The 27026-nt window shown below is 48.4% G+C and overlaps 1 protein-coding gene across 1 annotated transcript in view; it reads right to left on the bottom strand.

Annotated features, from left to right (window-relative positions):
• Positions 1-1107: 1107 nt before the first annotated feature.
• GAS7 (growth arrest specific 7) overlaps positions 1108-27026 on the bottom strand; it is a 211528-nt gene continuing 185609 nt past the window's right edge. Inside the window, exons 11-14 of the mRNA XM_084647092.1 lie at positions 25549-25672; positions 11255-11334; positions 6752-6850; positions 1108-2380 (exon numbers count right to left, since the gene is read on the bottom strand). Coding sequence (XP_084503218.1) covers positions 2267-2380; positions 6752-6850; positions 11255-11334; positions 25549-25672 — 417 coding nt within the window. The 3' untranslated portion in view covers positions 1108-2266. The remainder of the gene's footprint in view (positions 2381-6751; positions 6851-11254; positions 11335-25548; positions 25673-27026) is intronic.

Genomic DNA, 27026 nt, shown 5'->3' with positions numbered 1-27026 from the left:
CCAACTAGTGCAAAACATTGCAGTGTGTCTCCTTAGCAACACAGGCTATCGCGAGCCTGTCCTCCTGCTCTACACTGTGACCTTCCCATAGAATTTCAAATCAAGTTCATGGTCTTGGTCCTTATCTTCAAAGCACTGCATGGTCAGGGCCCTAAAAGACCATCTAAAGCTCCATGACGAAGCCCAATAGTCAGCTATGTTCTTTTGGCACAGAGGAACACTCAACAATAAGAATCAAGCTTATTTGTGCAGAAGACAGAATTTTCTCTGGGGCCAGTCCAAGACCGTGGAATGAACTCCCCCAGGAAGTAATGACCATTATAACCTCACCACATTCAAGCTCCAAGTGCAAGGCACATTACTTTGACCTTGCTTTCTCTAATATAAACATGTAGAGACAGGGATATTTAATAAATAAGAATTTTTTAAAAACAAAACACTTCACTTCATGTTTCTCCTTCTGGGGGAGGATGAGAGAACAAACAACATGTGACAGATGTGTAGTTGCACTGCTTAATGCACTGCTGGAAAGTGCATCATCAGATACTAGTGATGAGTGCAGTATGAAGACCTATACAGAATAGAATAGACCTGCTAACTATCTGCAGACATCTGATGGGTGTAAACATCAAGGAAAGCGAGAAAGAGATGGAGAGACAGAGTGCATGGGCATCCAAAAGACCACAATCTAGGAGTTATTTCGAGGAAATTAGACAAAGGCCAATTTAAACTTGGATCTATTTGGCTGGGAAAGGACCTCCCAAATGGAGTGTTAGAAGATCCTGCAGAAAGCAGAAACTGTAGGACAGGGGTGGGCAAACTTTTTGGCCCGAGGGCCACATCGGGGTTGCACAACTGTATGGAAGGGCAGGTAGGGAAGGCTTCCCACTCCCATCCACCCATTCCCACTTCCCGCCCCCCTCAGAACTCCTGCCCCATCCAACCCCCCCTGCCTCTTGACCCCCTGCCCCTAACCACCCCCTGGGATCTCACCCCCATCCAACTTCCCCTGCTCCCCATCCCCTGCCTGCCTGCCCTGAACCTTTGCCCCATCCAACTGCCCCCTGCTCCCTGTCCCCTGACTGTCCCTCATCCAACCCCCCCGCTTCCCGCCCCCTTAGCATGCTGGAGCCAGCCATGCCGCCGCACTGCCTGACAGGAACAGCGGGCCAGAGCGCTGGTGGGGCGGTGAGGTGAGGCTGCAGGGGAGGGGCGACAGCAGGGGAGGGGTCGGGGAATAGCCTCCCTGGCTGGGAGCTCAGAGGCTGGGCAGGATAGTCCCATGGGCCAGATGTGGCCTACGGGCCGTAGTTTGCCCGCCTCTGCTGTAGGACATCACACTGCATAGGCAGAAATGGACTTAAAGGTCTAATTTCTTCCATGGTCTTTTTGCCACCGAAGTCAACCAGACAATAAATGAGGTAGCTACAGCACAACCGAGTCCTTCCTGGTAAACAGATGGTGCAAGAGGTCCCTTTCAATCTTACTTTCTATCAGCCTCAAAGAGAAATGGAGATGATAGAGGGTCTATATGTCTCTGAGTGGGATTATAAAACAGGAAGGGCTTGAACAGGTGTCTTTCCTCTGTGGGGGTTTCTCCTAGCCTTTTGCCTTGTTTACTGCTTTAGGGAAAAGCCCATACCTCCCTGCACTCAGACATACTACCGTAGCAAGGCAGTTGTGCTAAAAAGTATTATACAAAATCAATGTACCCTCACAACACCCCTGTGAGGTAGGTAAGTATTATGAGCCCATTATTATAAATGGAGGAACCAGAAAAGTTATGTAATATGCCCAAGGCCATCCAGCTGAGCAGTGGCAGTGCTGGGATCCATGTTCTGGAGCTCCTTGCTTCCAGCATCATGGTCAAATCACTGGTCTGCTTCCATGGCTGTTCTTACATTCTACACAAAGAGTCATGCAATGGGTGTAGTGCACAGTCACTGAAGAACAGAGCTTGCTCTGTACCAGGAAGCAAGGTCCTCAGTTTCTCCCAGCAGCAGTACATCCCTGGCAGCTGGAAACTTCTGACAGGAAGAACAGACATCTGGCTTCTTAACCCTGGAATGTTGGGAGCTTAAGGCATAGCACAATGGGAACTGATGTGATGATCAAATGTGACAGAGACACTCCCTACAGACAATAAATACAAGGTATCTGGTAGCAGAGCAACCCTTTTGCCGTCCTGTACCTCTTCTGACCCTTTACAGAACCCATTGACCTGGTTAAACCAGTGAAACCATCACATATCACTAATCAGATCAGTCTATATTTCCATGTCCACAGGTCTGATATCTCCAGTTTTGTGTTCTTGTACCCACAGTTCCCTGTCTTTGGCAGGCTCCACTTTTTGAAGTAACTGATCGACAGGCTCTATTGTCTAAAAAGATCAGAATGAGAAGCAAATTGTCAAAAGCACATATCAGAACAGCAATTCCTTGCAACTGAATCAGCTGTGTCACTGTCACAGGAGTAACAGCCTCCTCTCAATTAGCTGGATCCATAAATGGGAGGTCAGACAAAATACAGGCTTTGCAGTAGGAATCATACCATTGGTGAGGCAAGTCCAGTGTATGCTGCATCCAATTCCTGGTGTGACAGTAGGGTTGCCAACTTTCTAATCGCACAAAACTGAACATCCTAGCCCTGCACCTTCCCTGAGGCCACGCCCCCTTCCCTGAGGCTCTGCCCTCCGCTCACTACATTTCCCCTCCCTCGGTGGCTCACTTTTCCCCACCCTCACTCACTTTCAAAGGGCTGGGGTGCGGGAGGGGGTGAGGGCCATAACTGGGGGTGTGGGCTCCAGAGTGGGGCCAGAAATGAGGGGTTCAGGGTGCGGGGAAGGCTCGGGCTGGAGGTTGGGGTGCAGAAGAGGGTGAGGGCTCCATCTGGGGGTGCGGGCTCGGGGGTGGGGCTGGGTATGAGGGGTCCGGGGTGCTGGAGAGGGGTCCAGGCTGGGGGGGTGAGGCAGAGCGGTTTGGGGTGCAAGAGGGGATTCTGGGTTTGGGGGAGGCTCAGGCTGGGGCAGGGGGTTGGGCCTCAGGGTTGGGGCACAGGCTTACCTCCGTCGGCTCCCAGTCAGCAGCGCAGTGTGTGGGGGGGCTAAGGCAGGCTAATTCCTACCTGTCCTGTCTCCATGCTGCACCCTGGAAGGGGCCCCTGTGCTAGGCACTGTACAGACAGTCCCTGCCCTGAAAAGCTTACAAACTATGAACAGCCAAGACAACCAAAGGGTGGAACAAAGGGAGCACAAGTGTCCCTATTTTACAGATGGGAACTGTAGGCAGAGGGAGAGTAAGTGACTTACCCAAGGTCACTCAGAGAATCTGTGGCAGAACTAGCCCAGAATTCCTGAGTTGTAGGCCACTGCCTGAACCACAAGACTATCCTTCCACTCTCTGTTTTCACTGGCTTGTTATTATGACAAATGTCTTGCACAGGTTGAGTTTTTGGAAATGTCTGAGCAAAAATGGTTCAGGTTTTGTGAGAACAAAGTTAGTGGGGGAAAATCTGCCAATTAAAAAAAAATCAAACCATTGCTTGAAGACCTCTAGATCTTCATGGGCTTGGGGCAGGAACTTGGAATTTCCAGGGGGATAGTCATAGGGTCAGAAAAATGTCTTACACTGTCCCCTCAAAAATCTGTCTCAATTTAGCCAAGTTCTAAAATGTGGAAAATCACCATTTGCAGCTGAACTTCTTCAATGATTGCTCAATCTTGCCACATTGTATTGTTTTGGAGTGATTGCATGGAACTCAAGTATCAAAGGGGTAGCCATGTTAGTCTGGATCTGTAAAAGCGGCAAAGAGTCCTGTGGCACCTTATAGACTTACAGACGTATTGAAGCATATGCTTTCATGGGTGAATACCCACTTCTTCAAATGCATGTAGTGGAAATTTCCAGAGGCAGGTATAAATATGCAAGCAAGAATCCCTGATTGAACTAACCTCATTATCCCTATCCTGATTCTTGCTTGCATATTTATACCTGCCTCTGGAAATTTCTACTACATGCATCTGAAAAAGTGGGTATTCACCCACGAAAGCTTATGCTCCAGTATGTCTGTTAGTGTATAAGGTGCCACAGGACTCTTTGCCGCTTTTGCATGGAACTGTGTTTCCATATGGGTTTCAGGCAAAATCCCTGCACCTGCACATCAAAATACTCTTTGGTCTATGGCAGGAGCACCTCCTCTCTGTACTGAATGGGGAGTTAAGAATTATTTCCCATATTTTACAGATAGGATCACTGAAGACTAGAACAGTTGCTTCTGGGACAGCTTGGAATAGAACCCCAATTCCTGACCTATGCTTCTCACAAAGGAAGTTCCACATCTAGGTGTTTCATCTTGCTTTCTGTAAAATTCTGTTCTTTGCTTACCACTACAAACTCACTGATAAATGTACACATCATTTTATACAACAGCACACAGAAATCCTAATTCCCAATTGGCTGATCTAACTAGTAGATCACACTTCCCTCCAAGAGCTAGGAACAAAACCCGATTTGTAGCATTCTGCTGCTTAACAAATAGTTGCACATGTGTTGATCCATTTTTCTTAAAACATGTGACCAGTCCCCTCCTCTTTCCCCTTCCAGGGAATTCCCAACAAAAATTATATGAAAAGAATGGTCAAACATTTGTAAAATGAAGGACTCCAATCCCAGAACTAAGGCTGCATTTGCAACCTTAATTTGGCCCCTTGTGTGTTTGCATTATGGAAATCGTCTTTAATTGCACGACCATGTACTATTATTTTCACAGGACACCTGCCTCATATGGTGCACAGGATGGATGTTAAAAGAGGCAGGGCTGTGTAGTGAATGAGGCTGTCCATAGCAGAAGATAGAAAGTATGCAGTAACTGTGGTAGTGAATTGCAGAAAGGGAAAACAGGAGCTTGTGTTTAAAGCAGTCTTCCTGGGACTTGTGAAATCTGGGTTCTTTCCTCGGCTCTGCAACAGAGTTCCTATGTGATATTAGGCATACTACTTAAAATGAAAATTTTCAGAGGTGGCCACTAATTATGTGTTCCTATTTTGTGGGTGACCAGCCCGAGACATCTGAGGCCTGATTTGCACTAGCTCAACAACTCAGAAAAACTGATCACCCAATCACTGTGGCACCCAAAATTACTGGGGACTTTTGCAATTTGAGTTTAATTTCTCTGTACCTCCTGTCCCCATTCGTAAAATGGGGATACTAATACTTCCCTGCCTTCGAGGTGTTGTAAAGGTAAATTCATGAATGTTTGTGAGACTCAGACACTATGGTGATGAGCACCACAGAAACACCGATGAAGAAATAAAAACTGAGTGTAATGTTTAGATGGTTTGTAGTAATGGAGGCACATGTTGAATGCCGAGGATAAACTACATGATCATCCAGTGAATAAAATATGTGATCACGTACTTAGAGAGTACCGTAATGCACATGCTCAAGGATCCAAATTAAGATTGCACCGGCAGCTGTAACTCTGGTATTTCCTGACTTTTAGATGCTTGACTTTTCAACCATTCTTTTAACATATTTTCTTTTGAATATTATTATCCTGGGGAGACTGGTCTATCTAGGAGTAATTCACTGTCCTAGGTGGCTGCTTAGTGGTTAATTAGTAAACAAGCACCTGGAGCTAATAAAAAAGGCTACCTGAGTTTGGTTAGGGAAGCTGCTCTCAGAAAGAGGGGCTCATGGAGAGAGGAGCAATCCCAGAGAAAAGGTTCTCCCAGGGAAAGGACAGGAGCAGCCCAGGAGAATGAACTGGGAGCCATTAGGGACTTACTCAGCAAAGAGCAGCATGGTCTGGGAAGAGTGGCAGCCAGCAGAACGCCCCGCAGAGGCCCACACCCCAGACAAGGAATTCAGTGTGCGAGTGCTCCATGGCTAAAGGACCAAGATGTAAGACTAGTTACACCCAGAAGCAGAGGGTTTCCGGTGGAGAGCTGACTGAAGATTTTGCTTATGTTTTGTGTTGTTCTTTTCTATTTCATAAAAGAGACCCACAGAAGAAGGTGCTCTGTGATTCCCAAAGGCCTGCTTTGGAACTGTTTATTGCCTGGGTGAGGGGAAACCAAGGCAGGGCTCACCCACGGCACCAGGCCTGCGTGCAGTGGGGAGCACTGGGGCAACCTGCGCTATGACAATTATCTCTATATGTTCTGATGTATACGGCTATGATTATATGATTTCTGTAATGTGAATATATACCTCCAAATATATCACAATATACTGAATACCACGTGCACCAGAATACATACCACATATGCAAGTATTTGAACAGGTGCCAGTTTTACAAGATTTTACATTTTCATTTTGAAATAATGGTTGCTGTGATTACCATCTTTCCTGCAACAATGAAGGACTGTGTGTGCTGCTGGGAGAGTGATAAGCACCTATCCAGGAGAGGTGTAAATTAAAGTAAGGGGCTGCTTTGCCTTATGCCTTCCTGTCAAGCACTTCTCAGCCACATCCTGCACCACAGGGCTTTCACCGCTGGGCTTTCCATTCCAGTGGGCGTGCCCCTTCTGACCAGCTTCTCTGCTCTTCCATCTGTCTCACCCCCAGACTCTGGATGTCTCTGGAGATTCATGGTAGGTGCACAACCACAGACTCCCAAACTGGCACCACTTACATCTTAGTCTCCACTAGACAGTGGAATTTAGCACACTGTGTACAAGACCAGGCTTGAGTCCAGCAGAGCCTCACTACAGCTCTTGGACCAAAGGGACCTAAAGGAAGAGTAGACTCACGCTTTGGTTGAACATGTCTGTCTCGTGCCGCAGCTGTGTGTACTGGCAAAGGTGCTGCCGAATCATTTCCACCCGCTCCACCTCCAGCCTCTCCAGCTCCTGTGAGAGAAAAATAGGCCCCTATCTTGATCAGTGGCTATGCCCAGAGTGCTGCATGCAGGCCCAGCATAGGGTTTTCTAATGGTCAAGGTTCCCACCACTGGCGACAGCTGGGGCAGCTACCCCAGGTCTGGGCTTCAGAGCCGGGCTGTGTGCACCGTGTCTCAGTAAGTATACTTCGTGCAGGAGCAGCAACAGCAGGTCTGGCCTGTGCCCAGTGCCACTGGTGGGAGAACCAGTAAGGAGACAGTGCAGCAGGGAAGGAGACTTGTGCAGTTCCTCAACAATTCTGAACCTTGCCCAAGGTGAGAGTCCTTAGAGATGGGGAAAGGCAGAAACTACAGGATCTGTGGAGGGCTGTTGCCTCTGGAGGCAGGGGCAGGACAGGAACAACGAGGCCCTGTTTCCTGGCTGCAGCCCAGCTTATTGTGCTGCTAGCTCCAGAAGTTACCCTGGAAGCACTGCTCTGGAGTCCTGGCGACATGGGTTTATGCCCAGAGGGCTCATTCACTGGGGGAATGGCTATGTGTAAATTAGCTTCCCATAACTCAGCCAGCAGTGGACACAATCAAGGTTTTGTCCCTGCCTATCCTTTTCTGCCCCCACTGAGGTCAGCTGAGCCTCAGGCCACTGTGCATCTGAAGAAGTGGTTTTTTACCCACCAAAGCTTATGCCCAAATAGATCTGTTAGTCTTTAAGGTGCCACCGGACTCCTTGTTGTTTTTGTGGATATAGACTAACACAGCTCCCCCCTGATACTTGTGTCTCTTGGATTCTGATGATGTATCCAAGCCCCCTGAACGTGTCTGCTTTTTGACACTGCTGAGAGAGTTTGGCCTGTAAGACTTGTCAGGCCAGAAAGCTGTTCTGTCAGGAAGAAAGCTCTGTCTCTTACAATGACATGCAAAGGAGCAAACTTCTGCCTTCCATCATAAGAAACAGTGTCTGCCTTCACATCACCTCCTCCCTGGGTAACCCATTCCAGAGCTTCACCACTCTCCTAGTGAAATAGTGTTTCCTAATATCCAACCTAGACCTCCCCTACTGCAACTTGAGACCATTGCTCCTTGTTCTGTCATCTGCCACCACTGAGAACAGCCTAGTTCCATTCTCTTTGGAACCCCCTTAAAGTAGTTGACATGCTCCATAGCTGGAACTGGAGCCAGAATGGAGGGCTGTTTTGGAACCAACGGCTGCCTTGATTTAGGGGGTGCCAACTTGGAAGGCATGCGTAGCTTGATGGTTGGTACTGATGGATCTGCCAACCTGTGCGATTTTTATCATGCTTTTGTGCCTTGGAACATACCACTTCTCCGGGTTGGAACTCATGGGCATTGCTCTTCTTGGGCCTGGAAGAAGACTTACTGCCATGCTTATAAGCATGCTTCCTTGCCTCCCAACTAGGCACCGGTATGGGGTCCATAGTACTGGTACTGGCAGAACGAGACTCGATCTTCCTGGTGGAGGTGTGCTCCTGGGTTTCTCAGGCCAATATACAGGGGGGTTCCCCAGGCTGGATCTGACTGAGGCCTCATGGAGACCTCCACAAAATTCTTTTTGAGGCGGAGCGCACAGCCCTCTTGGGTACGGCTTGGGAAGGACAGGCAGATACTGCACCTGGATGAAATGTAGGCTTCTCCCAAACACTAGAGACAGAGTTGGCACTTGTTGTTGACCAAGAACAAATGCAGGCAGGATGCACAGATCTTGAACTCTAGCATCTCTGGAATAATTCAGTACCCATTCGTGGGTGCTGGGTGGGGAGGGGGAGACTGGTGAAAAAAACGGATCCCCAAAGTCTCTTAATTCCCCAAATTAACACTAAAAACACTAAAACTACAAGTAAAAACAAGAAAAATTATGCACAATTCTAAAACTCTTTTTTAAATGCGTCAGTGAGAGATGAGGGGACACTAACAACTCTGACTTTGTCCATGGGGAGAAGGAACTGAGGGTGTGGTCAGTCCACCCCGCCCTTTATCGCCTCGGACAAAACCATGAGGCAGAGCAAGGGCACATGTGTGGACCTACAGACACTACTTTCAAATTCTTTGGCTCTGGACACATGTGCATGTGTAAACCCTCAGTGGAAAACAATAGGGACCATCACTCGAAAACGAACCAAACAATTCTTTGTGGGGAGGATCATGTGACTGATTTGCATGTAGTTAAGGAAACCTCTAAGCTGGAGCTGAAGGTATAAATTCCAGCTTGGACAGAAATACCCAAACTGGCTTTGATTGAGCTAGTGCGCTATAAATAGCAGTGTAGCACGGGCAGTGGGACTCGCTAGCCACCCCAGTACATTTCTCCCCAGAGCCTAGGTGCAGCTAGCCCATCTTGCTGCTTGAGCTGTGGTGACTACACATCTATTTTTAGTATGCTAGGTCAATCAAAAATAGTGCATGTACATCTATCTGAGCTGGAAATTACATCTCCAGCTGCCAGGTAGGCATACCCTTAGACAGAAACTTCCCTGAGGAAGTTAAATAAAGAAAATTTAAAAAAAAATCAAAATCTGAGTATGGGTTTCATTTGGAACTGAACTGCATTTCGGTCAAGAGTCTTTATGTGTATGAAGATACAGCCTTATGGGGACATTTCTCAACCTACTTTGATTTAAAACAAATCTTTCATGTTGCTTGTTGGGCAGTGGCCTCTGTCTGCTGCTGCAGGACTTGTGAGCTCTATCAACTCCCCAGGAATGAGAATCCTGCTCCTTTACACCAGTACACAGCAAGAGTCATTGCGCCATGGATGTCAATGGATTTGCCCCAGTGTAAATGAGAGAAGAATCAATCCAGCCCCACAGTAGGAGAGACAGATAATTACTTACCGTCAGTCATTCTGCTTCTCTGAAGAGATCACCTCTCAGGATTTTCACTCATCCACCTGCCTCCCCTGGGAGTTAATGGACTTTGAGTGTTGAATGCTGGGTCTGCCCAATGGGCACGCAGTTCTGAACTGCCCAGGGCTGATCTAGAATGGCTCATTCCTTTGTATTTGTTTGAAGAAAAAAATGGGTTACTTTTTAATTGCCTGTCAGGAGAGCTCCAACTTCCCATTCTTAAAAGGAACAGGCTGCAATCTTTAAAGCCCCTGAGGTACCGCTGTTTGGAGCATGCCCACAGGGAGCTTGTGAGGTTGACTGGAGAAGAACCCTGCAGCCCACTTACAGGTGCTTCAGAAGGTCTTAAATTACTCCTTCGGGAATCATGCACCACTGCGCAATGCAGAATTTTACAGAAATTAACATTGTGCGCACAGACTTTCCTTTCCCCCACAGAAATGGGCTGCAGTGCTGCTAGCCACCACTAGGGGCCGCTGGACCCAGCAGAGCCCAGATCGCAGACAGAAGACACTACTGAGGAGCTAGAGAGTTCCTGGCCGCTGCAGTTCCCAGCATGCCCTGAGGGAAGGAGAGGGCGGTGCACAGGAAACTCCGTGCAAGCCTGGGATGGAGCATCAGAATGTTACTCCCTCTGGATCCCTGCGCTCTGGAGGGAGGTTGTGGGTATCTGGGCCAGGGGGGCCCCGGGGCTCAGCTCTGGGGTGGGGAAGGGGAGTTGTGAGTGTTTGCCCCCCTGGCTAGGCTTGGGCGGGAGGGGAGAAGGGGGCAGAGAAACAGGAACTGGGTTGTCATAGGGGTTTCTTTAACTCTCTACTCCTGGGGGAATTTTTGTGTGTCTGTATTGTTACAGACATACTTGCTGACAGGAATTTTGAAATAAATTACCAAACTAATTGAAACTGGCCTCATTATGTAGTGTTATTTTGACAAATAAAATTTGCAGAGTTCTGCAGAATTTTAAAATATTGTGTACTGAATTTTTATTTTTTTTGGCACAGAATGCCCCCAGCAGTATTAAATACATAAATGCCAGGACATTTCCCACATGAGTAACCCCGGAAGTATGAGCCCCAAGAACGACAGTTCTGTGATATGATGCCTTCAGAGAAGCAGAATTACCAGCAATTATCTCACTCTATGTGCTAAATTGCAAAACCATGGGATAAAAAATGATTGCAAACCTTATTAATTTATAAATGTATTCACAATTTAGCACGAATCTTTTACTGCTCTGCCCTCTTCCCACTACCCCAATTTTCATGACCTGCTTCCACCATTCCTAACACCTGAGCAGCTTCAAACTACTGCCCCTTTACACTCATACTGTGAGGAAAATGTTTTCTTTTTTCTCCCCAAATGACATTATGCTTAATTTCCTGGATGAGCAACATAGTGGCAGGTTAAAGTCTGTTATCTCTTCTGTATTGTGGCTGCAAATGGAGAGATACTAGGGTGATCAACACGAATAGATTATCTTGAAGGGCTTTCATCACAAGGAGAAATAAATAAAAGAGCAGTATTAGAAACACAAAGTGCTACACACTGATACATACCAGAGTGCTGGTCACCATTTCTTCAAACCACTTGGATTGGGCTTGATTATAAAGATCCACACAACGCATCAGGTCATCTCCTGGAAAGATCAAGATAGCAGTAAGTCATCCTCCTAGTCCTTGTAAAGGAGCGGAGTAGGAAGTGACAGGTTACTTTTCTTTTATAGTCATATATTTGAAGGCCATTAGGTCACCTAGTTTGACCCCCTACATAGAACAGCCATAATTTCTGGTTGAACTAGAGCACATCTGTATTACATTTGTTATGTGCAAACAGAAAACAATCCCACCATATACTCTGTGCTAGAAAAGGGCCAGTTGGCCAGTTTTCCAAAGCTGAAAACATTTATTAGAAAAAACTAACGGGGGGGAGGGGATTTACACATAAAAATGTGAACAATAATTGGGACTCCTTTAAAAACATTTTACTAGAAGCCCAAAAAGCCACAATTCTGCCATCATGAAAGAAGGCAACTTCAGTTAAAAATACATCCTGGTTAAGATGAAAAGTGAAAGCAGCAATAAAAAGTTTAAAAACAGCAATTTATGACAAACTAGGAGAACTTGAAAACGATGAATTCTGGACCTGCCTGGTAGCAACTCCACAGTTAAGACTGCATTTGAAAATGGGTTTAACATGGGGTATAAACCCTGTTTTGTGCTGAAACTAGATGGCCATGGAATTTTAAAAATATATCAGGAAGAAATGGTTACTTACTGTAACTGTGGTTCTTCGAGATGTGATACGGCCATGTATTCCACTCAGGTGTGTGCACGCCCAGAGCATCTGGAGCCAGAAAACTGTACCTAGCAATACCTGTAGAAGGGCGGCATTCGTACCTCACGGCCATAGCCTGTCCCCTGGGCATATGAGGCAGCACCGATATGACCCCCCTCAGTTCCTTCACACCGAACGCCCAGAGACAAAACTCTGATGCAGAGGTAGTGGAGGGTGGGTCGTGGAATACATGTCTGCATCACATTTCGAAGAAATACAATTACAGTAAGTAACGGTTTCTCCTTCTTTGAGTAGGTGCAGCTGTGTATTTTATTTAGGTGATTCACAAGCAGTACCCCCAGGGGTGGGGCTCAGAGTCTATTTAAACAGATTGCAGGACCACTTTCTCAAAGTTTGCATCTACTCTGGATGCCACAGTAATGGCATAATGGTTCGTAAATGTACGTCTGTATCAACAACCATGCAGCAGCCCTGTAAATATCCAATATTGAGACATCACTTAAGAACGCTAGTGATGTAGCCTGTGCTCTCGCAGAATGGGCTTGGACCTGCTGAGGGGACACAGCTGAAGGTGTTTCATATGCAGTCTTGATGCAGGGAGTTCTCCACTTAAAGAATTTGTCTGAGAGGAGATTGCCTGTCCTTTCATACAGTCTGCATCCGACACAAACAGATGAGGTGAAGCATGGAAGAGTTTAGTCCTGTCCAGGTAGAAGGTCAGACATTGTCTGACATCTAATGTGTGAGGACTGCTCCTCCAGGAATGAATGCGGCTTAGAAAAAAAACCCCAGGCAAACATACCACCTTGTTCAAATGAAACAGAGATCACACTGGTAAAAACTTTGGGTGTGGTCATAAAGTTACTGTGTCGGTGGAGATGTGTGAGAATTCCGTATACACCCTCCTTGCAGACATAATGGCTATCAGGAATGTGGTTTTCTGAGACAAAAAGGGCAGTGGACAGGACATCAGGGGCTTGAATGGAGGGCTTAGTAAGAGCTGCCAGAACCATGTTTAGATTCCACAAGGGAACAGGCTCTAAGACTGGAGAACGTAAACGGAGAAGTCCTTTTAGAAATCTTGTTGCCATGGCATTAGAAAAAATTGATTTTCCCTGAATAGGGGAGTGAAACTCTGATATCACTGCCAGAGGCTCTCTCAGTGAACTGAGCACAAGACCCAGTTTCTGAAGATATAGCAGGTACTCCAAGTTGTCCTGGATAGAAGATTGCATCAGTTACATCCCGCAGGCCAAGGACCACACCGAAAACCTCTTCTACTTCGTTACATAGGCCATCCTAGTAAAGGGCTTCCTACTATTGAGTAGGACTTGCTGAACTGCTGACAAGCACTGCTCTTCCTCTTCATCCAGTCATGCAGCAGCCATGCCGTAAAGTGCAGGGAGCTGAGCACAAGATGGAGGGTGGGGCTCTGGTTCTGAGTGGGCAAGTTGGGATAGGGAGGAAGAGGTACAGGAGGCTGAACCAACAGCGCAAGAAGGTCCAAGAAACAGCACTGTTTCAGCCATGCTGGAGCAATGAGGATGAGCTTGGTCCAATCCGCCTTGAACTTGAGGATGACCTGAGGAATGATCGGTACGGGGGGATGTTAGGATATAGATATTCAGGCCTGTCAGTAAAAGCCTATACTCTATGAATTTAGGTGTATTCTTATCACTTGGCTAGTTAGAGGTATAAAAGAAAGAATCAAAGTCACTGTCTGCCAGTGTAAAGTCCTTCTCTTACTATGACAGTCTGAGGCCCTGTTCTTAGGCTAAGGCCTTTGGCTAAGCAACAGAGGCAGCCATAAGCTGGGAAGCGAACGGTCACATCCTCACATTCCAACCTAGTCACATTGAAAGAAGGTGCTATTGGGCTGTTAGGAATACAATCCTGTCCTGATAGTGCCTATCGCCTCCAGAGAAAGGGAAGTGCCTAGAAGATGTAAAAGGAAACTTAGTTTGATAGCATCCTGTCTGGCAAGAACTCACTTATCAATAGCTGCAATGTGAAATCCTCACTTCTGTATTATTTTGTCATTATAGTTACCACTTTGCTATTGTTTGTCTTTATAATCTCTGTCTGGTTCTGTGAGTGTTCCTGTCTGCTCTATAATTAATTTTGCTGGGTGTAAACTAATTAAGGTGGTGGGATATAATTGGTTACATAATTATGTTACAATATATTAGGATTGGTTACTTAAATTTCAGGAAAATGATTGGTTAAGGTATAGCTAAGCAGAACTCAAGTTTTACTATATAGTCTGCAGTCAATCAGGAAGTGGGTGGGTGTGTAGGTGGGGAAATTGGAATCAAGTTTTGCTAAAGGGGGAAATGGGAACAGGGAATGGGGAGGGGGAAATTGGAATCATATTTAGCTAAAGGGGGAAATGGGGACAGGGACACCGGTAAGCCTCTGTGGTGTCAGAGCTAGGAAGGGGGAACTAAGGAAGGAAACTGGAATCATGCTTGCTGGAAGTTCACCCCAATAAACATAGAATTGTTTGCACCTTTGGACTTCGGGTATTGTTGCTCTCTGTTCATGCAAGAAGGACCAGGGAAGTAAGTGGGTGAAGGAATAAGCCCCCTAACAGGGGAAGGCATATGGAAGAGTTGACTGCCAGCTATAGTGGAAGACATTGGAGAGGGAGCCCGGGCTGAGACCCCCCTGAGAGCAGAATAGGCGACACTTCCTTTTTTCCCTAGTTGCAAACAGGTCGATCGTAGGAATGCTCCACACTGAGAAGACGACCCAGAGGATGCTCTCCTTCAGGGACCGCTCATGACTCATGGAGAAAATCCCACTGACATGCTCCACGAAATGATTCTGCTCCCTGGGCAAGTGGACAGCTATCCAACTGTTGATGCAGAATTGCCACAGGGTATTGCCTCTAGGCGGAATAATATGGACTGTGCTCCCCTTGTTTGTTTACATAGCACATCATGGTGGTATTGTTGGTGAGTATGTGAGCCACTGAGTGTTTGATAGGGTCCCAGAAGACATGGCATGCCTTGGGAATGGCCTAAAGCTCCAGCACACTGATACAGCCCAATGGTTCCTATTCCGACCACAGGCCCTGCACCCTCAACGAATCCAGTTGCACCCCCCCAACCCAGAAGGGGAGTATCAATAACCACTGACTTGGTTGGAGAAGGCCGAGCAAAGGCAACAGTCTCGCAAACATTGCATGGGCACGTTCACCACTGTAAGGAGTCCAGGACTAGTGGGGGAGCCCAGGTTGACTTTCCAGTGTTTAAACCAAGACGCAGATGGTTGAGCAAATGCAATGTGGTGTTGATGTGGGCAAGAACTTCCTCTCTGGAGACACCCCTTAGTAGCCAGTCATCAAGTTATGGGAAGATGTGGATTCCTTTCCTCCTAACATATCCCATAATCACAGTCAGGCATTTGGTGAATATTTGGGGATCGGAAGAGTGGCTGAATGGGCAAATCATATACTGAAAGTGGCATTCTCCTATAACGAAATGAAGAAGCTTCCTGTGGCTCTGCAGAATCACCACATACAAGTACATGTCCTGAAGTTTCAGAGCAGTGAACCAGCCAATCTGAGACAATGTGGGAAGGATAGTCAACAGAGTGACCATTTGGAACCTCACGTATTTGATAAATTTATTGAGGCTGCAAAGGTTGAGGATGGGTCTCATCCCACCCTTGCATTTGGTCACCTTTGCATCAGGAAGTGCTGGGAGTAGAAGCTGTGAAGTGGAACTTCCTCCACTGCTCCCATTGCCAGCAGAGAGTTGACCTAATCAATGAGCAGTGTCTCATGAAAGTGGTCCCTGAAGAGGCACAGGGAGCGAGAGTGGGGAGGAGGGATGGAGAGGAACTGGATGGCATAATATGATAGTGTCTAGGACCCTGTTGCCAGAAATAATCGATCCCCAAGCATTGTAAAAGCCACCCTGTCCCCAAAGGGGCAGGAGAAAGAAGAGGGAAGAGCAACAACTGGACCAGTGCTCTGGACCAAGGAGTCAAAATGGGCATGTAAAGGGCACCACAGGAGGGTGCAGGGCCTCGCCAAACCCCAAATGTAACTGCTTCCTCTTGTGAGATCCCTCTTTCTGGGGTAGTCCCAGTGTTTCGGGGGAAGGGATGCACAAAGCAGTCCTGTGGGCGATACTGCTGCTGCTGAGTACCACAGTGGCACCTCTGTGTTGATGGTGTGTACACCCCCAAGGACCTCCAGGTCACTCTGGAGTCCTTAAAGGAGTGCAATCGGTCATTGATCTGGTTGCAGAACAAGGTCCGGCTGCCAAAAGGCAAGTCCTCAATGGCTTGCTAGACATCAGGAGTGATTCCAGAGTTTTCCAGCCAGGAAAACTCTCTCTCTCTCTCATAGTGACTGCAGAGGCCATCATCCTGACTGAAGTGTTCGCAACATCAAGGGCAGACAGCAGGGATGTCTTGGCCACCAAGCAGCCTTCTGTGACAAATGCCCAAACCTCACTTGAGGCCTCAGGTAGCTGGTCCACGAATTTGCACAGAGCTGTCCAATTAAGGAAATCGTATTTGGATAGCAAGGCTTGTTGATTGGTGATCCGCAGATGTAGGGACAAGGATGAGTAGATTTTCCTTCCCAGAAGGTCCAAGTGCTTGGAGTCTCCATCTTTGGGGGTGGATTTGAATCTGACCTGTCAGGCCCTGTCATTCACCACCATTCCAATGAGAGAATTCAGGGCCGGATGGGAATAGAACCCTTCAAATCCCTGCACTGGAATGAAATAGTGCTTCTCCATGCACCTACCCACTGGCAGTACAGATGCCAGTGTGCTCCAGAGGGCTTTTACCAGTTCGAGGAGTGTGTCATTGATCAGGAAGGCAACTCTCCCAGGGACAGATGGCTGTAGACTGTCCACCAATTTGTGAGTGTTCTATGTAGGAACCCTGCCTGAATGCTGAGCTATGTGGCATAAAGTCTTCTGGTATGGAAGGGGAGGATGAACCAGGCAACACAGCATTATCTGGAGATGAGGACAAGGCTCTTGATTGAGCCAAAGATGGATCTTGCTCCTGGGATGACATATCCTGGTGGAAAGACTCCGGAGGCTCTATGGGGAGGAAATCTGCTGATGCCTGGGCTCATGGCTTATCTGTAACCATCACTGTTGATCTGGCAGGTGATCTCACCTTTGAATGGAACAACAACTGAGATCTCCACGAGCAAGCGGTGTCCCACTGGGTCCAAGGTGGCCACTGATATGGGTATGGCATCAGTAGCCACCAGGCACCAGGCCAGGAGCTCATGGGGCACATGGCAATCCTGAGAGCCATAACCGTCCATTAGCAGCCCTCTGTGCTCATTGAGTTATGTGGAATGGATGTGGAAGAGTCCCGGGATCTCGCTGACAGGGGTGGAACAATACCAGAGGGAGTAGGGCTCATGACTTCTGAGGAGAGGCTGAGGGAACTGGGCATATTTAGTCTGCAGAAGAGAAGAGTGGGGGGTGGGAAATTTGATAGCAGCCTTCAACTACCTGAAGGGGGGTTCCAAAGAGGATGGAGCTAGGCTGTTCTCAGTGGTAGCATATGACAGAACAAGAAGAATCATAGAATCATAGAATATCAGGGTTGGAAGGGACCTCAGGAGGTCATCTTCATAAATGATCTTATCTTCATAAATGATCTGGAGGATGGTGTGGATTGCACTCTCAGCAAATTTGCGGATGATACTAAACTGGGAGGAGTGGTAGATACGCTGGAGGGGAGGGATAGGATACAGAAGGACCTAGACAAATTGGAGGAATGGGCCAAAAGAAATCTGATGAGGTTCAATAAGGATAAGTGCAGGGTCCTGCACTTAGGACGGAAGAACCCAATGCACAGCTACAGACTAGGGACCGAATGGCTAGGCAGCAGTTCTGCAGAAAAGGACCTAGGGGTGACAGTGGACGAGAAGCTGGATATGAGTCAGCAGTGTGCCCTTGTTGCCAAGAAGGCCAATGGCATTTTGGGATGTATAAGTAGGGGCATAGCGAGCAGATCGAGGGACGTGATCGTTCCCCTCTATTCGACATTGGTGAGGCCTCATCTGGAGTACTGTGTCCAGTTTTGGGCCCCACACTACAAGAAGGATGTGGATAAATTGGAGAGAGTCCAGCGAAGGGCAACAAAAATGATTAGGGGTCTAGAACACATGACTTATGAGGAGAGGCTGAGGGAGCTGGGATTGTTTAGCCTGCAGAAGAGAAGAATGAGGGGGGATTTGATAGCTGCTTTCAACTACCTGAAAGGGGGTTCCAAAGAGGATGGCTCTAGACTGTTCTCAATGGTAGCAGATGACAGAACGAGGAGTAATGGTCTCAAGTTGCAGTGGGGGAGGTTTAGATTGGATATTAGGAAAAACTTTTTCACTAAGAGGGTGGTGAAACACTGGAATGCGTTACCTAGGGAGGTGGTAGAATCTCCTTCCTTAGAGGTTTTTAAGGTCAGGCTTGACAAAGCCCTGGCTGGGATGATTTAACTGGGAATTGGTCCTGCTTCAAGCAGGGGGTTGGTCTAGATGACCTTCTGGGGTCCCTCTCCAACCCTGATATTCTATGATTCTATGATCTAGTCCAACCCCCTGCTCAAAGCAGGACCAATCCCCATCCCAGCCAGAGCTTTGTCAATCCTGGATTAAGGAGCAATGGTCTCAAGTTGCAGTGGGGGAGGTCTAGGTTGGATATTAGGAAAAACTATTTCACCAGGAGGGTGGTGAAGCACTGGAATGGGTCACCTAGGGAGGTGGTGGAATCTCCATCCTTAGAGGTTTTCAAGGCCCGGCTTGACAAAGCCCTGGCTGGGATGATTTAATTGGGGTTGGTCCTGTTTTGAGCAGGGGGTTGGACTAGATGACCTCCCGAGGTCTCTTCCAACCCTGATATTCTATGGTTGCATGATTCTGGTACTGGCTTTTTCCCCAACTACCAGGAGGGGTGCAGTGCTGAGAGATAGAAGGATTCAGCAGCATACTCAGTTGGAAGGGCTATCGAAGGTGCAGTCCTAGGAAAGTCTTGGACCAATGATGAAGTCAGGACCAAAAATCAGAGGAGGTCTGCAGCTGACTGGTACGCCTTATGCTGTGGATACAATTGGTACTGGCATTGTTAGCATCAGTACCTGACTAGATGGATGCCTGGAGGCTGGAACTGGAGTTGGGGGTACAGGGTTTCTGACCTCCCTACTCGGTACCAGAGAAGGGTCAGAGGTACCTGCGCCATCCTACGTCGGCCACTGGCTGGTCCGTGATCTTCCTGGGGGAGGCAGAAGGGTCGCCCGAGACCTGGAGAAGTCTCAATTGGTCTTACAAGACCTCTTCCTTGATGCTATCAATGGGGAGCAGCTCCTCCACCTATTCGGGGAGGTGCCTGCCCCTGAATGGGTGGCAGTGCTCTCAGAGCCAGAGGGCAATCTTCAGCCCGATGAGGGCCTCGGTACTGGATCAGGCCACATGGCCTGTTTGAGCAGGTGCCGCTTGAGGTGAAGGTCCCGAGCCTTTTCTTGAAATATCTGCAGATTGAACAACGCTCTTTAAGGTGGGTCTCACTGAGACAAAGCAAGCGCCATGAATGGAGATCGATGTTAGGGATTGCTCCTCCACACAATGGACAATGTTTGAACTCACCATGGAGCCAGACTTTAACAACCAACACTCACTCACTTTTTACAATAAAACTAGGCTAGGACTAATTGTGAGGTTATGAGACTACAACCACACAGAGCTCTGAGTCCAGCCATGGGCAGTAAGAAGGAACTGAGGAGGGTCGGGGTGGTGGCACTCCATATGCCATGGGAGGGGCCACAGCCACGAGGTGCAAACACAGCCCCTCTACAGGTACTGCTAGGCAAAACCTCCAGCTGTGGCGTGCTAGGTGCACACACACCTAAGTGGAATACACGTCTGCACCTACTTGAAGAAGAACTTAGGGTCTAACCTGGTCCACAGAGTGTGCTCACTTGTGAGAAGGTCACCACACATTGAGTTGGCAGGCCTGGAAGTTCAAGATAATTTTCCTAGTGATCTGAGCACACTTGACATGGAAATTACTGAGACCAGGTAAACACCGAAGCCCTTGATGGCATTTTAGAATACAACCACCCAGCTGCCTTTTCTAGTTGGTAACACTGCCACAGTATTTGCACTATTCCTTATAGGAAGCACGACGGGCTACTGCAGCAATCTCCCTCTACTCCCACTTAAATACAGAAAGGAGTTTCCTAAGTGTTTTAGTGAAGAAATACAGATGATAGTGTTTTGCTGGCACCCAGCCCCAGGTCTGTAGCAGACGCAATCCCAACAGTAGTACAGTGACCCAGTGTTTGCATGAGAACCAAGTTGTGGCAATGTTAAGGGAACACCCTGAAAGAACTGGTGAGAATTGTATCAGGACCAGTGACTGAGGGAGCCGAGCTGCTCCGTGTGATACAGGTTCACAATTCAGAGTACTTATGGGACAGATTTGCCATTGCTGTTTTAAGATTTGCACAGCAGTAACTGTGCTCCCCCCTCCCCCCCACCTGTGCCTGTTAAAGTGAGTCAACTCTTTCCTTTCACATGCAGACCTTGCAACACTTATCCACCTCTTTGTCACTTATCAGCATGGCACCTAAGCACCTCACAGTCTGTGATGAAGGTAGCTGCACAACTCTCCTGAGGGAGGGCACTGCAATTCCCACCATTTCAGAGAGCAGGAACTGCAGCCCGAGAGGCTAGGTGACTAGCCCAAAGTCACACAGGGAGTGTGTGACACAGCAGGGAACTGAACCTGGTCTCCCCAGCCCACAGCTAGTGTCCTAACCACCAGACCATCCTGCCCCTTTAAGATTGCAAGACTAGACTACTCTAATACACTCTGCATGGGGACCATCACATGTGTGACTGCCTGGAAGATGAGGCTTGTGCAGAAATACAGCGGCCTGCTTGTTAGGCAGTGCCTTTACCAATGTGCTTTGGAAGCTGCACTGTCTGCCTAGCAGGTTCCAAGTGCAGATCAAAGTGTCCATTTGGACCTTCAAAGCACTCTCAGGTTTGGAGACTGGAAGACCACCTCTCCCTGTGCCAAACTGCTGGCTGTAAGCAGTGGAGCTCCCAGGGCAGGGGCAGCATGTTCTTTATGAATATGCTAGCCTCTGGAATTCCCTTCCCCCTGCTCCACAAGAGCCTGGATTTTTGGCCTTCTGCATGTACTGTAAGAGCTGTATTTTCCCCTCGCATTTGGAGAGAAGACTGATGAAAGGCAATGCTATTTTGCTTGTTGGCAGGCAGCTGTAGCTGTAATTTTCAGGGTAAGATGGGCAGCTCGTAAACAAGTTATTAAATGAGTTTCCATCTCATTTCTTGCTGTGACACATCAAAGGACACAGAGCCTGGGGCGAGCACTGAGTTATTATTATACACAGCAATGAATAAGCTGCATTCTATGTATTCCAGGCTCCATTTTCCTTGTGCTCTGTCTCAGACAATGTCTAGAGCCTTGGCAACGGAGCAGCATTCCAGGGCCCATTAGCTAGCTACCTCCAGACTATGGATTTTACTTGCACTAACTGCGGTTTCTGCGAAGGCAGCAGAGCCCCGCCTGTGCTGGAGGCACTTAGCACCTCTCGGGATTTGGCTCTCTCAGACACCTTGGGGCTGAGCACCAGGAAAACCCTGGGTTAGGTTAGACGGGCTGAGGCCCAGGGATTTCTTTGAAAGAGTAAATCTGCTTCCAGGATTAAGCTATTCATTAGGGGTGGGGGGTCACTGTGATGAAGCCCCCTCACTAGCAGGGCCGGCTCCAGGCACCAGCTTTCTAAGCAGGTGCCTGGGGTGGCATTGAGAATGGGACGGCAGTCCGTGACCCGCGGCGGCAATTCGGCAGCAGCTCCGCCGCTCTTCCAGGCACGGCGGCAATTCAGTGGCGACTGCTTGGGGCAGCAAAATTGGTAGAGCCGCCCCTGCTCACTAGCCCCTCCCTGCCAGCTGCAATGCATGCCTTGTGGAGTGGCTGCCACACTGCAGCACAGCTGGCTGCCAGCGGGGCTCCTGGCCCTGCAGCATAGATCCCAGGAAGAGACAGCACAGAGTAGGGACCTCAGGCTTCTGTGGGGCAACTCCAGATCATGTGCACACGTCCCTTGCGGCCTGTTCTCCCACTCTGCCAGATCCAGCAGGAGCAGGGGGCTTCGGAGTCTGGTGGTGGGTGCCAGGGAACAGGGGAAGAGCCCCGAGCCTGGTGGGTGCATGTGTGTAAGCAGGCAATAGCGTGTGAGTGTGTGGCTGCATTCAGAGTTTGGGTGGGGGGTTCAGAGCTGAGGTGTGGTTGGGTGGGGGGTTCTCAGCATGGGGGAGATAGGTGTGCCAGGCATCCCCTAAAAGTCCAGTCGGTAGCGGGGGCCAGGGGCTAAGGCAGGCTCCCTGCCTGCCCTGGCTCTGCGTGGCTACTAGAAGTGGCTGCCAGATCCTGGCGGCCCCTAGGCATAAGGGCCACCAGGGAGGCTCTGCATGCTGCCCCTGCCCCAAGAGCCAGCTCTGCAGCTCCCATTTGCTGGGAACCACGACCAATAGGAGCTGTAGGGGTGGCGCCGCAGGGGCCCCGCAACCCGAACCTCCTCCCGCACCCCAACTCCCTGCCGCAGCCTGGAGTCCCCTTCTGCACCAAAATTCCCTCCCACAGCCTGCACTCCCCCCACCACAACTCCCTGTCCCAGCCCTGAGCCCCCTCCTGAACCCCAAACCCTTCATCCCCGCCCCCACCCCCCCACCCCAACCCGGAGCCCGCTCTTGCACCCCAAGCCCCTCATCCCTGGCCCCACCCCATCAGCCACCACCCTCGTCACTTCACACACACCCTTCAGCCCCCAGGTCATAGTTTAGCCCTTCCAGACTCACCTCTGCTTCCCTTAGGGTTCTTCACCCACCCCAAGCCTAGGAGGGCTGCAGTGGGATCCCCTCTCCCACTTCCCAGGCTGAGAGTGGCAGCCCTGGCCCCCACGGGACTGGGGCTGACATCAGGAGCACCAGCCGACCAGGGCTGGCTGACAGTTGGAGGCTCTCCTTGCGGCATGGCGGGGCTGCTACAGTCAGCCGGCCCTGCGAAGAGGCCAGCCCTGGGTGGCTGTGGCTCCCACTGTCGTCCCCCAGGCTGACTGCCAGCGGGAGCCCTCGGCCACCCAGGGCGAACTGACAGCAGCTGAAAAAAAAATCCTCGAGTTCTCTCGTGAGAACAGGAGTCGGGCTTAATTTTACTTAGAAATCGTGTCCCTCAGACTTAATTCAGGAGAGTTGGCATATCTGCACTTGTAAATGAGGGGGAGGGTGGACTGGCAGGCAGGGGATGTGGGCAGGGAACAGGGAAGGTCTAGATTTTAGGGGAGTGGGTAGGACTAGACTGGGATGAGGATAGAGCAACGAGAGGTCACAGAGGGATGAATACAGCTTGCCTCCACCCTGTCCTTTTCTGTACAGTTCCCCTGTTTGTCACTCTGACAAGTTGAAAGGGTGTGAGGGGGGGCCCGATTCTCACAGACCTCCTTAGCTAAACAGTTCCCAGTTACACACCATAGCAGTCCCCCAGTGTTTCCCTCAGAACATATGGCCAATCTGCAGAGAGTGGAGCATATAGTACCTGCATCACTGCCAGCTATTTTGAGCACAAAAGTCAGCGATTTATGGAAGTTTTAGAAGATGCAGCCACATCCCTTGCAAGGCTGTCTGTGGACAGCTTCTGCTGCTGCCTCTGTGCTCCTTATCAACTCCACCAGGAGCCAGAGGAGCTGCTTGATTTACAGACAGGCAAAAATAAACTATTATATAAAAAAAAACATTGTTTTGATGATGTTCTCAGATCATGTGTTGTCTCAAGTGGACAATCCCAAGGCTCTCTCCTGCCACCTAGTGGACAGAATCAACCAACATATTCATAGTTTTGTAAAGGCCAGTAATTGTGAAAGCTATGAAGAACAAGGCCCACATACTCAAAGGTACTTAGGTGCCTAAGACTCAGATTTAGGTGCCTAAGTCATAGTGTTAGGCACCACTGAGTCCACTAAACCCCTGCTTGGCTGCCACTGAATGCTGCAGGTGTTAAATTCACTTGGCACCTAACTTTTCGCTGTAACAGTTCCCTAGCTGCCTACATTTCTGCACTGGGGTATGTCCACTTCTGCCTGTCTCCTGCCTAAGTTCTACTGCAATCCATGAACTGGGTGAAGATACCTGCCGGAAGGTACCGGTGGGGCTTGATCTGGTACGCATGATTGGGTCCCATTCAAAATCTGCTTGGAGGAGGTTGTTCGGTCACTATCAGCCTTGTGACCCTGGGTGTCTTGTGCCTGTGCAACTTAAGTCCAGAGCTCTGACCTCAGCCTGCCAGCAACCCACAAGCCTCACGCACATCAATCTGCAGATGGGTCATCAGTAAGGTTGGGAGCAAAGCACACAGGCATTAGAGCTTCTCAGTGACAAGGTAGTAGGGAATGTTGGAAAAACCACATTTGGCAACCGTTGGCAAAACAATATATTTTCCCAACACCCTGTTCTTGGAAATGGCTGGACCAGTTTTGTTGGAACTTTCCAAAAAACTTCAGCATAAGGCAGACACCACGCATGGGGAATTTTACCCAGAACAGTTAAAGTTTGTTGAAGTTATAAGGGTCTTATAGTAGAAAGTATTGGCCAACTTTAACTAGGAGTTTTGCTGCCAGCTCCATCACTGACTAATTGGAAGGAGTGGGATAGAAATCATAGGCCAAATTGCCTTTCAATAGATTTGTAAATCCAATCTAAGACATGTTGGGCCCTCTTCTTTCTACCCACACCACTCTCACTGAGGTCCCCAGTGACCTCTTTCTGGCCACACCTAAGGGTCTTTACTCCATTTTTGCCCACCTCTGCTGCTTTTCACTCTGTCAGCCATCCTCTCCTTGCCGAGATCTTTTCCTCCCAGCTTTTCAAAATAACATCCTCTCCTGGTTTCCCTCCTGCCTCCCTGATAGTTTCTTCCATTTCCCTTCCTGTGGGTCCTCCTCCGCCCTGTCAGTGGGGTATCCCAATGCTGTGCCCTTTGCTCCCTGCTTGTCTCACTTGACTCCCTGTCTCTCATCAGCTTACTGGGTTCAGGTATCAGTTCTATGCTGCTGACTCACAAATCTCTCTTTCCACCACTGACGTTTCTCCTTCCATCCAATTTCCTAGTTTGGCCTGTCTCGTTGATATTGCCTCTTGGATGTCTTGTCATCCGTTAAGCTTAACACAGCCAAAATCAAGCTCCTTCTCTTCCTTCCCAAACCTTCACCAGATCCCCCCTTCTCTATCATTGTTGACAACATCCCCATCCTCCACACCACTCAGACCCACAATCTGGTGGTTCCTTTGCCCTCCTCCCTTTTCCTTCCCCCATACTGCAAATTCTGCTGCTGCTTCCTCAACACCTCACCAGGAACATCTTTTTCTTCCCATCCTGACAGCCTCATCTCTCATTCTGGCCCCCTTTGCACCCTATCTACTGCAACATACTCCTCTCTGGCTTCCCTAATTCAGTTTACCAGATATGAACCTCAAGCCTCACCCACTCACCAGCCTGAGTGGATTTCCGCCTCGCTTTCTTGATCTCCTCTTCTGTCTTGTTGCTGAGCTTTATCTCCAACTGCTGGGTTTTCATTTCCAGATCCTTCTGCCTCTCTGTCAGGGCTTTCCGGGCCTTGAATAAACAAAGCACACCAGACATGTCTTACAGAAGAACTTCCAGCTGCCTCATTATGTCTATAGAGTCCATCTCTTCCCAAATGAAATCATCCCAGTACAGCAAGTAGGTACCCTGTAGTGATGTGCATGCTGGGGACATTTTATGTCACCCAAAGTGTCCTTTAAAGTGTCTCATCAGCTTCAGCCAGCCTGTCTCAGCAGTAATTAGGTTTGAGTACAGACAACTCTCTTTTGCAAACCAAGAAGCCAAGTGAAAAGCTGAGGGAATCGTCCCTCCTGACTTAGATTGAAAACACTCTATGGCAATGACAATGCAACCTGCACAGGTGATCATGCACCAAGCGGCACAGAGCTCTTCTTAGGTCTGCTCTTGATGGCTCTGTGGTCTGCTTAACAAGCCACACTGGGGACCTGGCCAGGCAATTTCATGTGAAGAAATGACAACTTACAAAAACCCAGGTGTTACCCTGTAGTTAATGACCCATTAGCGCTGGGTGAAATTTCCTGGATGAATCATTTACTTGCCAAAAATGTAGTTTTAAATCAGCTGCAGCTACTAGTTGTTAGGATATAGATATGCAGGCCTGTCGGTAAAGGCCTCTACTCTAAGAATTTAGGTGTATTCTTATCACTTGGCTAGTTAGAGGTATAAAAGAAAGAATCAAAATCACTGTCTGCCAGTGTAAGGTCCTTCTCTTACTGTGACAGTCCGAGGCCCTGTTCTTAAGTTAAGGCCTTTGGCTAAGCAACAGAGGCAGCCATAAGCTGGGAAGCGACCGGTCACATCCTCACATTCCAAACTAGTCACATTGAAAGAAGGTGCTATTGGGCTGTTAGGAATACAATTCTGTCCTGATAATGCCTATCGCCTCCAGAGAAAGGGAAGTGCCTAGAAAATGTAAAAGGAAACTTAGTTTGATAGCATCCTGTCTGGCAAGAACTCACTTATCAATAGCTGGGATGTGAAATCCTCACTTCTGTATCATTTTGTCATTATAGTTCCCACTTTGCTGTTGTTTGTCTGTATAATCTCTGTCTGGTTCTGTGATTGTTCCTGTCTGCTGTATAATTAATTTTGCTGGGTGTAAACTAATTAAAGTGGTGGGATATAATTGGTTACATAATCATGTTACAATATGTTAGGATTGGTTAGTTAAATTTCAGGAAAATGATTGGTTAAGGTATAGCTAAGCAGAACTCAAGTTTTACTATATAGTCTGCAGTCAATCAGGAAGTGAGTGGGTGGGTGTGTATGGGGAAAATGGGAACAGGGAATGGGGGTAAGGAAATTGGAATCATTTTTGGCTAAAGGGGGAAATGGGAACAGGGAATGGGGGTAAGGAAACTAG

Source organism: Lepidochelys olivacea (genome assembly GCF_965140295.1).
Source record: "Lepidochelys olivacea isolate rLepOli2 genome assembly, chromosome: 14".
NCBI lineage: Eukaryota > Metazoa > Chordata > Testudines > Cheloniidae > Lepidochelys > Lepidochelys olivacea.
The sequence above is the reverse complement of the archived record's forward strand: the minus strand, read 5'-3'. Positions and strand labels throughout refer to the sequence as shown.